The sequence below is a fragment of the Ceratotherium simum genome, chromosome 10 (assembly GCF_057802395.1).
Source record: "Ceratotherium simum simum isolate JZ-2026a chromosome 10, ASM5780239v1, whole genome shotgun sequence".
NCBI lineage: Eukaryota > Metazoa > Chordata > Mammalia > Perissodactyla > Rhinocerotidae > Ceratotherium > Ceratotherium simum.
Genome location: NC_141909.1, coordinates 31,730,576 through 31,744,973, shown reverse-complemented (window position 1 = coordinate 31,744,973; position 14,398 = coordinate 31,730,576). Strand labels below are relative to the sequence as shown.

The window sequence follows — 14,398 nt, the reverse complement described above, 5'->3', positions numbered from 1 at the left end:
GAGCAGCTGCCACCTAATAACCATTCAGAAAAAAAGTACCCAAATCAGTTTAGATCTCCTTGCAATCTCTGTAACTTTCAAGTCAGATAGAAGGATAGTCATTTTTATGTATTCATTTATGAAACTACAGTTATAATTTCTCAAAAAATATATGTATAAAGAGGGATTATTGATTCTTGGTAGTGTTACAAAAAAAGTAAAGGGCAAATTTTAAGTTAGCTCTTTCTCTCCCTAATACACAAAGGAGAATGAATTAACATAAGCATTCATTCATTTACTCAACAAACATTTATTGATGATCTATTATGTGCTAGGCACTGTGTTGAGCCTTGAGGCAAATATAAAGAAATAAATGTTTTTTTCCACCTCCTATAAACGGGCAAATGGATGTCAGGCTGAGTGAAGGTTAAGACCTCACCGTAAAAAGGAGAAGCGAGCAACCCAACTCATCAAGGAGTCTAAGTCTTGGTATCATTTCCTTCACATTCCTTTCACTCTAAACTGTGATTTTTTATTCAATGCTTTTCAAAGAAGAAAGATAAAGGCTGAACAAGAAGATATTTATACTGCCCTTTTCTTTGTATAGAGAGAAATTAGGGCTTGCTCTAACCTTGGATTCTTCCCCTCACCTACCTAGAAAGTAATAGAGTGGAAAGAGATAATAAATTAACGAGGAATAATTTGTAAATAACTTGGGAAATGTTGTCAGTTACTATACCAAAAGAGAAGTCCAAATACCTAATTTTAGAATCTGTCATTACTGTTCATCTTTTTCACTTTGAAAAACTTTGAAAATCATTTTAGCAGCTATTAAAAGTATTTAAAAGAACTGTGGGGGGAAGGTAGTCTTCATAAAACTCCATACATGCAAAGTGTATCAGGCCCAACAATGCTAAGTCTTCTGTGATTTCCAGCAGTCCCAGAAGGAAAGGCCCTTTAACTGGCTAGTTCACCATTTTGCTTTCTGTTACTGAAGGTAAAGAAAACGTACCTGAAAGGAGAGGCTGTATCTCAAACATATTAGGGGCTCAACTAGCAATTGTTGGAAGCTGAAAAGACGAGCTGGTATTTCAGAGTTCTTGGTGTATTATAATAGGTGCTCAATAAAGTACCTATCTTAGCACTATACTTCCAGGTTATTTTATCATTATTCAGCTCCCTTACTAACCCTCGGCACTTATTCATTTCAGTGTCCCTATCAGATTGGCACAATCTGGCACATAGTAGGTACTCAAGAGATTTTGAATGAATGAATGAATACTGAATGGCTGTACATGGAGAAAAGTTGCAGCAGCGAAGTTAAGAGTTAACGACCTCAAGCGGCCCTAAACACCACCTTTCTACTTAGCCCCTTCGGCCACTCTTAGGAGATCTGTGAGTGGAAAGAGAGATGCATTCTGGCCCCAAAGGGACACTGACCTTGAGGTTTCTTATGTGAGAAAAGTAAAACAGAGAACTTAGGAGACTAACATTTCCCCTAAATTAACCACCAAAAACCAAGCCCAGCATATACCAGCAGAAGTGATCAACCCCATCACCACCACCTCCACCACCAAGTTCTTAATGGCAGAAGAGGGTGAACTCATCCCTAGATTCTATAAATTCAGAATATCTTTAATGTTTAGCATTTTATCTTTTAAATTCATGTAAATGTATCATTCTTTCTATAAAATGAAATAGATCTTTGTAAATCACTTACCTGTTAAATGATTTAATTCCCCAACTCATATATACACATCTCAATCAGTCAAACTGATATTCCAGGAAGGTGCTCCATATTTGTTCTGTAGCTTCCATCCTTTTCCAACTCCCCAAGAGGTGCCTCATTAAAAAGTGTGGGATAGGGGGCCAGCCCGGTGGCGTAGCAGTTAAGTTCGCACGTTCTGCTTTGACAGCCCCGATCTGCTTCGGATCCTGGGGGTGAACCTACTCACCGCTCATCAAGCCATGCTGAGGCGGCGTCCCACATAGAAGAACTAGAAGGACCTACAACTGGGATATACAACTGTGTACTGGGGCTTTGGGGAGAGAAAAAAAAGAAAAAGAGAGAAAGATAGGCAACAGGTGTTAGCTCAGGGCCAATCTTCCAAGGAAAAAAAAGTTTGGGATACATTATGGCTTCTCTTCACATGATATATCCCTAAAAACTAAGTGTCGGTCATAATTCACACACACAATAAAAAAACCTAGAATAAAAATGGAGAAAGGAGGACCTTCAGAAATAGAAAGGAAAAAAATGGTGTGTGTGGGGAGCTTGTCCTCAATATGAAAGCTACATAACACTTCACACTCCTATACCTAATGATCTAGAGTTATTTCATCCCACCATTCCCTTGAGAGCTTCCAATGAATCCTATTATTTCCATAGCCCCTAAAGAAGAAAAAAGTACCCCCAGGTCATTTCTCTCTTGGCATCACTTCACACGGAAAAAGAGTCAGATATATTTGCATGTATGTAAAAAGATATTCAATGTAGCACTCTTTGGAGTAGAAACTAAAAATCTGGAAACTTAAACCCCCATCAAGAAAGGACTGGTAACATAAATGGCAGCGCATCTGGACAATAGCATATTATGCCGAATATCACGTAGCTATTAAATAAAATGAAGTAGATCATTGCTACGTGTTCATGCACGCATTGCAAGTGTTCCAGGATATGTGGTTAAAAGAAGAAAGCAAGGCACGGAACAGGTGTAATTCCTACTGAATAAAGAAAAGGGAGGAATATCTATATATTTATATATGTATAGAATGTCTCTGTAAAGCAAGATACACCAATGGTTGCCCCAGGGAAAAACTAGGGGTTATGGGAGGAGGGAGATTTACTGTTTATTATATACACTCTTGTATGGCTTAACTTTTTCATCAAAAACTTTTTAAAAAATAAATTGTATATGTGTGTATTTATACACACACTTTTAAAACAAAAGCTATCTAGAGGAAGCACAGGCAAAAGCAAAGAGGAAGGGCGCAGCCTACCTCCCTCTCCCCACCCAGCTCTCGGCTTCCTGCGCCACAACCCAGCCCTGGGCTGTGTCACCGGCTCCAACTTCTGTGATTTCTCAATCTGGGAGGCACCATGCTTTCTTTCAAGAGGAGGGACATCAGTGACTGGAGATGATTCAGGAAAGAGCCCTTATATCAAAAATGCAGATCCTCTCTCAACATTCTTTAGAATTTTATCTTCATGAATTGCACTTTTAATTAAAGCTTATCTCACAGCTTCTATTTCCTTTTCCCTACAGATTTTAAGAGGTCGTCTTTACCTACATTCCCCATGTTCAAACAATTCACATACGGTGCAAAGCCTGAAGTCAAAGAAAATGTTTGTGAAGGACTTTTCCTCCACATTCAGTACCAAACCATCTTGACAACAGGCATTCTTGACGATAAACTCTGGGAAAAGAGCATATTCACTCCTGGCCCAGCTGGCGAATTACACAGTGAGTTCTTCCGACGGCATAATGCTCACCATTAGTCCCACAACAATTTGGGAAGTATTTAGAGAACCCTGAAATGAAATGAGACCAGTGTTCGAGCCAATCCATACTCAGGAACCAAGAGGAATAACTAAAGGAGTGAAATGTTTTATTCTTTAGTGTTTAATAGAATACATAACAGGTCACATAATCAATGATTCATTACTTCACATACAGGGAGGAAAACAGTATCGAGTATTTCTGTTACACAACCGGTTGTGAATAGAGAGAACAAAAATCTTTACAGCATTTAGATGATTCAAGAAATTCTTACTTAAAGTTTGGGCATGTCTGAAAAGACTTCATCAGTGTCTTTTTTAAAATAGAGAGGGATTTTTTTTTTTTTTCTTGGTTTTCTGTTTCGTTAGAAAAGTCTGATAATCACATAATGATTTTTTTCCTTCTCTCTTCTATTTTGAGAAAATGGCTTGGTAATATGTATCACTTAGCATATAATATTTTCAAGAATTTCATAATCCCAGATAGCTCTGGGGGAATCTTACACTGTTCAGCAGGTAAGAGTTTTTCAGATGCCCAGAAAAATTTAAATAATATATAATTTACATCTTCAAAATTAACATCCATGATGGATGTTTTCACTTTTTGTCATTAAATGTCACTAATGCTGTTTGAGTGGTCACAAATGAATTGTCATCATTTGTATTCAATAGTAATAGCGAAATTCACCTGTCTATAGAGTTACAAAGACAGTTGTATAATAGCTTACATTACAATTAATGTTCACATATTTCAAAACACATTTAAAATAAAAAAAACCTTGGCGTGGGAAAAAAAATCACAAAATGTATAAGGTGACAAGAATTCTTGGTCAACTAGTCCATTTTCCTACCACACAAGACTATACTCTATAGTAGATATTCTGGTTGAATTTCTTCCATCTAAGTTTCAAGGGCCCCAGTAGAGAATCTAAATCTTCAAACATTAATACTTTTAGATTTTGATTGTCCAAAATTGTGACAAAGAAAATTTAACTTCAATATAACTTGTTTCTAGGAAACCCTATTTCAGGTATTATAGCCACTGGAAACACGAGAGTATTTTATTTATTTCTCAAGAGACAGACTTAGGTCATCTAGGAAAACTAATTCAGTTTTTAAATGAGCTATAGTAAAGAAAAAAACAAAAAAAAATCTAAAGGATTTACTCTGGTAGGTTTATAACAAAAATATTCAGTTTACTATTTCAGAAACTTAAATCAATTGAGTATTTATGATTTAGACTATAAAAGAAATTCTTAAGGAATTCAACCCCTCCAATCAATACTTATGCCTGCACTATAATTTAGCATTTTTCATGTGGAGTACAAAAATCTTTTGAATATTAGATTAGAATTTACCATAATTTAAAAAGTAAAAAACTATCAAAGCTTCACCTTAAATGGCTTCAATGTAATAATAATTCATGGAAAATTCCAATAAAAATTGGAATAAGTTATGAGCATTGCCAGTTGCCTATTTTGTCTGAGAATTCACAAATTATGCATTTCCTCAGAGAAGCAACAGGCCTCATATACATATGGATCTGGTTTGAAAGAGAAGACAATTTTGGCTAGTATTATAAATTATTCCTTTGCTATCAATGCAAAAAACCAAATAAGAAACACAAGAATAAAAACAGTATTAAAAGGGCAAACAATTTTTAAGTCTTACACCTTCAAGGAATATTTTCCACAACATATAATTTGAAAAATTAGAATGAATATGGTTCATAGTCTACATGTACTAAAAAACAGACAACTTGTCAAACACTTGGTGCAAAAGTATTGAACATGGTACCTGTTTTTTTAACCACCACTGTCAACAATTCTTTTTTAAAAATTAAATTTGTTATTAAAATCTAATGTCACTCAGGTGTATTAATGAACCAAATGGTAATTAGAGCCATTACATATGTAAATGCACGCTACACTGAGTCAGATCAATATAGTCATAATTATCTGAATAATATATGACATTCTCCCAGGTAATTTGAATAGTGTCTTTGGAGGGCTTACTCAAATGGACTCTCAACATCCCATCCAAGCTCATAGGTGACAATCAATACTCCAGCCCACTTTGTAGATGGCTAAGGGTCCTTCTGTGGCCCAAAGCACATGGAGGGGAATGGACCCAAAAGTGCTGGCCAAGTCATCTTACCTTAGTTAGACTATCTACCCAGTGGAAAATGAGTTTCCTTCCCAGCCTTCGGGCTAAAAGTAGAATGTTTTCACATATTGACTTCCAACTTTAGAGGGGACAGCCATCCCTAGAAAAAGAGGTCGGTTTACTGTCTCTAACCATTAAATTCCCAGTCTTTGAGATAATGAAAGGGGCAGAGGAGCATTGCAGGGCAGCAAGGATGTGTGGAGGAGAAAGATGTGTATGCACAAAGCAGTGGAATAGTTCAACTCAAAGTTTTACAAGATAAATTTATAAAACTTGAGTGGCAGAGACAAAACTTTAGCAGTTTCCCATGACTCCTGGAGTTGTGAAGATTTAACGAGGAAAATCAGAATCTCGGAGTCTTGCCATATGTCAGTGGTTTTGATCTGTCCCAAGATGTTCTCAATTATGTGCTTTTTGTTGAGCAATCTAACAGAATACCATTCATGGCGGAGAAATCTCTGTGACACTCACTTTCGGCCAGTGAGCAACATTCCTAAATCATTTCAGGCTTGAAACAGAGGTAAGTTCTGATCTATTACCTAGTCTGAGAACACACTCAACACATAAGCAAACATGACCTCCTGCATTTCTGCTTTCATTTCTCTTAACAATTACAGTCTCTGCATATAAAGCTAACTTTACTTTTCTAAAAATGTAACTCCAATAAAAGACCTCAAATCTTTCTCTTTCCCAATTAAAACAAAAGAATGAATGGATTAAAAACACAGGTACCTTGATTTAAGTAGACAGTTAATCGACATATTATTAGTATACAACTAATATCTAAGCAAAAAAGTATGGAGCAAACTCAGTTTTATAATTATGTATTTTTTTCCTAACTCAACTTCCCCATAGACAAGGATATAAGAAACTCATCAAAACATGGTGCTTTAGTATATACACCATCTGAAGCAAGTTACTGGGGGTAAATATAGGAAATTTTATAGCATTAGTAAATGAATTAAAAAACTAAATGATTCGTGTAAAATGTTTATATATGGTATATACAGATTGGATCACACGAGTCTAAGAATAAAACTGTTTCAATTCTTAACATCTGTTATGGACGTAGTAAGATACAGTACAAGATTCATTTTTAAAAAGAAGGAAAAATAGCGCTAATTTAAACACTGAAAACGACTGTTACAAAATCTTTAAAAACGTACTTCAGAGAAAGATGCTGAAACAAATGAAAAAAGAAAGGCTTCTCGGTCATCACAGATTATCCAAAGGAGCCTCACAGCATGAAAGACAAGGATTCATCTCCCTTCACTTATGGTGTAGACAGGATATGCAGTGGGAATTTATTCCGTGTTAGTGTAAAGGTATAAGGCAACCAGGTCTCCTTCTGCTTCTGTTGCATTTACCTAAAACACCATTTTATTGCTCAGCTCACTTTTAAGTATTTTTTTGCCTTCATTTAAAGATATTCCATTTTACAGCTATCTACAGACGGGCAGCCCATGCTGCTTCTATTTCTCTGCAGCTCCATCCCTCAAAAAGATTCCACCTTAACTTCCAAGAATCTACATGAAAGAAGTGGCATTTTCAGGTTTTCAGGTTTGCCCAGAAGTCAACATTGGCTGGGCTTGGAGAAAATAAGGATTTTTAATAAGAGCTCTTAAGTCTAAGTAACCAAAATCAAACGTTTTTTGCTCAAGTAAATAGATCTTAAAATCAGGATTTATAATCAACAAGAAAATAAACTTCACAAACTAAAACCCTACTGGGTAACTCTTTGGTTAGGTTATATAAGTATCAGCAACTTCTAAGTTTAGGACTCAAAACAGTTCAATAAACTGCCAGTTAAGAGTAGATCTGTTATTAATCTTTACAAAATGCTTTGCATGTTTTTGTGTACTATGTTTTTAAATGTGCACGTACTCAAACGGATGGTACAAACTACCAACTTTCAAATAATAAATGAGTATGTCTGCTCCTCCCTTCCCACCCCTCCTACCCTCTGTCCTCCCTCCCCACCCCACTCCCCAAGTTTTAAGAGCTAAAGTCCTACTGCCATTCACTGCAAGAATACGGGCTTTCCTAATACCCACGACGTGCATTACTATCCAGCTCCGTTTACAGTCACTGCCAGGTGACTTCCTGCAGTGCTTGGTGACCTGGGCTATCTTGCCCTTCTCCGTTGCAGCGCTCTTTCTCCCTCTTGCCAATAATGGCTGCCATGTCAACCAGTCGAACCAAGGGCTTCTGGCGGAGAGCCGAGGAGGAAGGGAGCCTCCTCAGGCAGGAGGGGAACTTTCTACAAGTTTAAGCCACAGGCGAAGACCTTTAATTCTGCATGGAAAAGATACGATCCTTCATTGTGCCAGCACTAGATTCTTCTACTTCTACCTGTAACTTTTCAAAACTTTATTCACTTATAGTCACTGAACTGCCTCCATGGGATCCTAACTCCAGGTCCACAGTCTTCCATCCAGACTTCCAAAACTCTACCTTTAAAGAGGTCAAAAAGACTGGGTAATGACCTTTTAAAAGACTATTCTCGAACAGTCTTATCAAGTCTGATCTCTTACACCGCGAACGAGTCACAAGGGCTTGAAAAGATTGCAAGGAATCTTCTACACACTGGACAGAGTCCAATCAGGTTCTGAACAACTCAATCATTCCCAGGTACTCGGTGACTTTGTGGCCACACTGCCCCACTAGTCCAGATTGAAGGACAATCCAGGGAGAGGGGAGGTTTGAGGCAGGGGGCAAAGGAAGCCTGGGGTGGAGGGAAAGGGGGTACTTCTGGGCTCTCTCGGTTAGTGGGGTCCAAATAAGACGAAGAAGCCGAGAGGATTTGCGGCTGCAGGTTCGGAAGTGGGGGGCGAGTGGGTCTGGCCCAGCTACTGGAGATGGGGAACAGGGGAAGGGGAGGGCGTGGGGTGGGAGAGGAGATCTATAATCCTCTCCGGGGCAGGAAGGAAGGGGAATGGGCGCGCTGGAGTCACGAGGGGGTCTGGGGAGCTCACTCCCTGCAGAAGACGTACTCGGTGTAGCTGGTCCAGATCCTGTCCTCGCTCTGGTCGGTGCTGCTGGCGAAGGCGCAGGTGCCCGTGGAACTGCACGCCACCATGTGGAAGCCCGAATCGGACAGCTTGTCGAAGGCCTGCTCCAGGAAGTTGAACTTGAGGTAATAGCGTGAGGTGTAGCGCTCCGGGGGCCGGTCGGGGTCCCGGCTCTCGTTCAGGGTGTCCCCGAACACCTCCTTGGCCAGCGACGTCTTGCCGCACACGGTGATGCGTGCCACTCGCCGGAACTTGGCGTCCGCCTGCGCGTCCCTCCCGATAGTGTAGGAGCCGCGGTAGCCGATGGTGATGTAGCCCGAGCGTCGGCTGCCGTCCAACGACTGCGACGGCGTGAGCAGCGGGCCCGCCGCGCCCCCGGACGGGCTGCGGCTAGCCAGCTCCAGCGTGGGCGACGGCGCCCCGGCCGAGGAGCCCTCCTGCTGCTCGGGCTCCGCGCAGCCGAGCGGCAGCAGCTCGTCGCCCAGCGAGCCCTCTTTTTGCACCCCGCGCCGCGAGTGCGGCGGCGGCGGCGGCCCCGGGCCGGGCTGCTGGGGCGCCCCGAGGCGGCGCACGAGCTCGGGCAGCTCGAAGTACTCGGCCTCGCGCTGCAGCCGGCTGCGCTCGGGGAAGTAATCGGGCAGCACGAGCTGCAAGTCCCGCAGGTAATCCAAGATGTAGCGGAAGAGGAAGCCGTCTCGGTCGAGAAAGAAGCGGCCTTTGCTGTCCCGGGCCAGCTCCTGCGGCTGCTGCTGCGTGAACATGCGCCAGAGCAGCGAGTCGGGCACCGACACCACGGTGCAGCGCCGGGTCACATACACCTGGCCCCCCACGTTCAGCTCCACGATATCGGGGAAGAGCGGCGGCTCTGCCGAGGACGACGAGGAGCCGCTGCCGCCCCCGCCGCCGCCGCCGCCGCCGCCCCCGTTGGGTAATCCACGTGTGCTGTCCGCCAGAGCCATGGCAAAGGGGGTGGCCGGGCCGGGGTAGCGGCAGGGAGCGGGACCGCGCGCAGGAGCCGCAGCTGCCTTGCCCGGACGCTCGCTCAGCCCTGCGCCCTGGCCGCCGAGAGCCTCGCGGAGCCGAGCGGTGCGAGCGCGCCGCTGTGCGCCCCCGAGAGCCCGGTGCGCTCCGCCCGCCTCGCCGGCGCGCTCCAGGCGAGTGTCGGGTCGCGGCCGGCGCGCCGCTTAAGTAGAGCCGCCAGCTCGGGCGCCGCGGCGCGCAGGAGGCGTGGGCGGCTGCGGAGCGCGGAGCTGCGCGCCCCGGGCGGGAGGGGGTGGTGGAGAGGGGAATCGATTTGCATCTTGAATACTGACGCCGCGCCCGGCTGCTGGCTCCACCCCGGCTCGCGCGCGCCCGGGGCGACCCGACTACCCGCCCCTACCGCCCACCCCTGCCACTACCACCACCACGCCGCGCCCCCCGCCCCGGCTCCGCGCTCCAGCCCCTTCTCGCTCCTGCTCGACTTTCCTCCGCTTCCGAAGTGAACAGAGTCTAGGACAGGCCGCTTCGCAAGACGAACCTTCTTTGGAAAGGGAGTCACTGCGCCCCCTCCCCTCCTAACCCCTCCCGGGCCCGGGGACTCTGGAAGGAGGAATAAACTTTCCAGCCTCCCCCGCCCGAGGAGTGGAAGTGCTGGTCCGCCTCTGGAACTGGCCGCTTTAAACACTGGAGCTGTGGCGCTGTCCTAGTTAGTCGTGGTGTTGCTGAAAGTTCTCGAGAGAGACAAAAAAAATCTGGAGAGACTCGGAGGCCACCCCAGCCCGGAGGCAGCCAGGTTTTGTTCGGCTTGATGCGTAGCCTCGAAAAAGCCCTAGAAACAAAAAGCTAACCCCGGTAACCTGCCGTAGAACTCGCTCTGATATTTTATTTTGTGGGTAAAGACACAAACTCATTGGTTGCGAGACGTCAAAATTGGAGGAAATGAGCTGAAATGGCAGTAGAGCAACTTGAGTGAGCTAAAGGAGACCTCTAGGCGCGTTCCCCTGAGGGCCGTCGCGGCCTCCTCCCGGAGCACCTTCGAGGAGGCCAGGCTGAAGGGGTATAGGGAGGCCGAAGGGTCCCTTTCAGCCCTCAGTGAATCGCGCCATAAAACTCAGAGAGTTTGCAGATTTAACGTAATTTAATGAAACCACCTTTCAGCCCCTGCGTGTTTATCCTCCCGAAGGTCCAGGCGCCCGTCCTCTGCCTCGCGCCTCCGTCCTTCTGTTCCGTCCTTTCCAGGTTCACTCTAGCCTCAGGGCTTTTGTACATTTGAAGGCCCTCTCCAGCATCCGTCTGGTCGTGTAACTCCCGCTCCCTCCACAGTCACATTCGCCGTCACGTTGCAGCCCAGAGGACTCCTCCTCCCCCGGGAAGCCTTCCCTGGCTTCACAGGCGGGTGGGGCCCCTGGATTGCTCCTTTTACCTGGCGTGCCTAACTAACGCCCAGCACAGTCTGAAATTTCGTTTTTGTGAAATTTGCGAAATTTGCGAGTGATTATCTGATCTCTGACTTGGGTAAATAAAATCAAGTGCTCCTGAGCGCTGCAGAAAGAAGACAGAAGAGAGGAATAGTGAAGGATGTTAAGAATCATCAGGTCTTTTTGTGATCACTTTGTAGTGTATACATTTGTCGAATTATAATGTTGTACACCCAAAACTTATATAATACTATATACCAATTTTGCCTCAATTTAAAAAAAATCACCGGTCAATGAATATTTGTTATGCACCCGCTGTTTGCCCGCGCCAGGTCGTGAAGAATTCCAGGTTGAATAGGTGCCAAAGAGCTCACAGTGCAGCCAGCTAGGCAAGGGGTCAGACGTCTGAGCAGCCATCGGATCAGTGTGAAGTACAGACCGTCAGTCAGGATAAACCAGGCGAGATCTTGGTTCTCGATATATTTCCCCTTTTATGTAACTACCCAGTGAGCTTTGCAGTCTCCTCACGAAGTGTCATTTTTACTTTGAAACGTTTATATCTACTGAACAGTTATCTCATTCATGTCAGTGTGCTGAAATAAGATCGAGGCCCGAACCAGCTCGCTTAATTGCAAGTACAAATTTTGATACTGAATGTATTTGACCATTTGTTTTTGGTTTGTTCTTGGAATAAGTAATAGATGACACAAAAGTTGCACATTCCTATGCTGAATTTCTAGGTGGTTGTGCTACTATTTGTTATATCAGTGTCACAGGCCAGAGAAAACCAGTCTCTTTTCTATAAATCCAAGAAAAGCCTTCTTTGTATCAATTCTGTACATATTTATGTATCATTACTTTGTTCATTGTATCAGCAAATCCTGTCAGTTCTGCCTTCAGAATACTTCCAGACTTGGGCTGGCCCCATGGCTGAATGGTTCAAGTTCCACACTCCCCGCTTCAGTGACCCAGGTTCACAGGTTCGGATCTTGGGCGTAGACCTGCTCCACTCATCAGCCATGCTGTAGAGGCATCCCACATACAAAATAGAGGAAGACTGGCAAAAAAAAAAAAAAAAAAAGAGGAAGATTGACAACGGATGTTAGCTCAGGGTGAATCTTCCTCAACAAAAAAAATAAATAAATACTTCCAGACTATTAACATGTTTCACCACCTCCCTGCCACCACCCAGGACCAAGCCACCCAGCATCTCTTGCCTGGATTATTGCATTGGTCTCCCAGCTGCTTCCACTTTTGTTGCCTACAGTCTTTTATCATCAGAACAAAAAGAGGGATCCTATTATAACCTAAGACAGATCGTGTCGCTCTGCTCAGAGCCCCTCAATGGCTTCCCATCTCATGGAGGAGTAACAACAAAAGTCCTTTCACTGGCCTTCAAGACTACGTGATTGGAGCTTCCCCGTTAGTACCTGTCAAACCCGTCTCCTGCCACTCTCCCAGGAGCTGCTGGCTTTAGCCACATTAGCACCTTACTGTTTCCTCAGGGCCTTTGCACTTCCTGTTTCCTTTGCTGAGACTCATTTCCCCCTCCCCCTCGTAGTTCCCTCACCTTGTTCAGGTCTCTGCAGCAAGACCTTCCCTTGATCACCCTACTTAATATATCACAGCCTACCCAAGCAACATCCCTTCCTTGCTTTGTTTACTGTTTCCCTGTATTAGAATATAAACTCCAAGAGCTCAGAGGTTTGGGTCGGCCTGATTCGTTACTACATCCCCAGTGCCTTGAACAGAACTGGCGTATAATAGGCATTTGATAAATACCTGTTGCTCACTCATTTATTCCACCAATATGTATTACATGCCTACTACTGTGTTTCAGGCGGCGTGTGAAAAAATACTCTCTTCCCTCTTGGAGCTTACAGTCTCATGAGGGAGACAGATAATAAATATATAGAGAAGTCAGGCCACTTCAGGTAGAGATAAATGCCTTGAAGAAACAAAATTGTAAAATGAGATAGAGGACTGAGTGTGGGGATACTACTTTATATAAAGTGGCTGGGAAGGCCTCTCCATGAAAGTGACATTTAAGCTGAATAATAAGAAAGAGACAGCCATGGCAAGTTTTGGAGGAAGAGCGTCTGGAGGAACAGGGCAAAGCAAGTTAAAGGTGTCTGGATTAGGAATGAGCTTGGTACATCTCCCGGTAGAATTTTGTCTGTTCTCATCTGCTTGTATCCTGTGAATCTCCAAAGCACCCTCGAAGAGATCAGTACAGGCTCAAATGTGAGAGATACTGCCATACCTAGACACAAGCAGCATGCTACCTTCATTTTCTACCAGTTGACTTAATGTATTCATTTACCAATAAGCTGATCTACTGCAGGAAGCCACTGGTATTTCTTTATAGAAGCCTACGTTATGCATGAGAGGCAGAGTAATGAATGAAACAGGTGATGAGAGACTGAAGGAATAATTTTCTGATTAATTTTGTATGTTCTATTTCGTGCCTTATTGGTTGGTGTCAGGAAATTCAAGAGGAAATATAATTAGGGAACTTTAACGTAGGGACGTAGTGTTTATGGGGGAAGTGGGGATCGTAACACCTTAGCTTTGTTAGGATGTTCCATATGCTTCATTGTCAGAGAGTAGGGGAGGATTTGGGAAACCACTAGCCCTGTGTCTAGTTGCAGTCCAGTTTCTAGTGATGGATACATTGATGATCATTGTTCCTTTTCAAGTAAGTCTTTGTACTTTCCTAAATAAGGGGCAGTGTCCCTTGGAAATGCTTTGTCCTTTTATCCTAAAGTGTAGGGTATTGGAAATATCTCTGGACCTACGTTCTTCTCTGATTTGTGTCTTCTCCCACCTACTACCTTCTCTTCAATCAGCTCCCCCACCTCCGACTCCCAATGTCCTTAGCAAATATTCTGCGCACCAGAGATTTGAGAAAGGAATGAGGAAGATTAAGAGAAATGTAAAGTTAAATAGAGAGAAAGAACTAGGGGAAAATAAAGTGAAGATTGAATGAATTTAATATGTGAAAATGATCTGGAAGCTGTAAAACACCATTCAAGTGTCAGAATCATGATTTCCCAACCCCTCTCATGGTGCCTGACAAGTCTACTCAATAAATACTGAATGAATACTTGAATGGCAGAAACATTAAAATGAATGCTGTGAGAAAAAGAGAAAAGAAACAGAATCAGGAATTGTCCCAAACAAGTGTTTAGTTCATTTCTCATTCTCCCAATATGTGTCAATCATTTCTGTATGCAGGCTTTAAAAATCAGTGACTTTTCGCGTTCAGAGGGAGGAAAGAATTGGATACAGAGAGATTAAATAACATTAAGTAAATCAGGGGATAAAATTATCTTAATAAAGAT

At 43.5% G+C, this 14,398-nt stretch overlaps 1 protein-coding gene across 1 annotated transcript; it reads right to left on the bottom strand.

Moving 5' to 3' along the window:
* Positions 1 to 3,571: 3,571 nt before the first annotated feature.
* On the bottom strand, positions 3,572 to 9,802 carry KCTD12 (potassium channel tetramerization domain containing 12). The gene has a single exon (XM_004423084.3). It carries the CDS (start codon positions 9,612 to 9,614, stop codon positions 8,616 to 8,618), a length of 999 nt encoding a protein of 332 aa, XP_004423141.2. The 5' UTR covers positions 9,615 to 9,802; the 3' UTR covers positions 3,572 to 8,615.
* Positions 9,803 to 14,398: the final 4,596 nt, after the last annotated feature.

What these genes read in the sequence shown, in the direction of transcription:
- KCTD12 (XM_004423084.3), bottom strand. Translation starts at nt 9,614, where the DNA reads ATGGCTCTGGCGGACAGCACACGTGGATTACCCAACGGGGGCGGCGGC.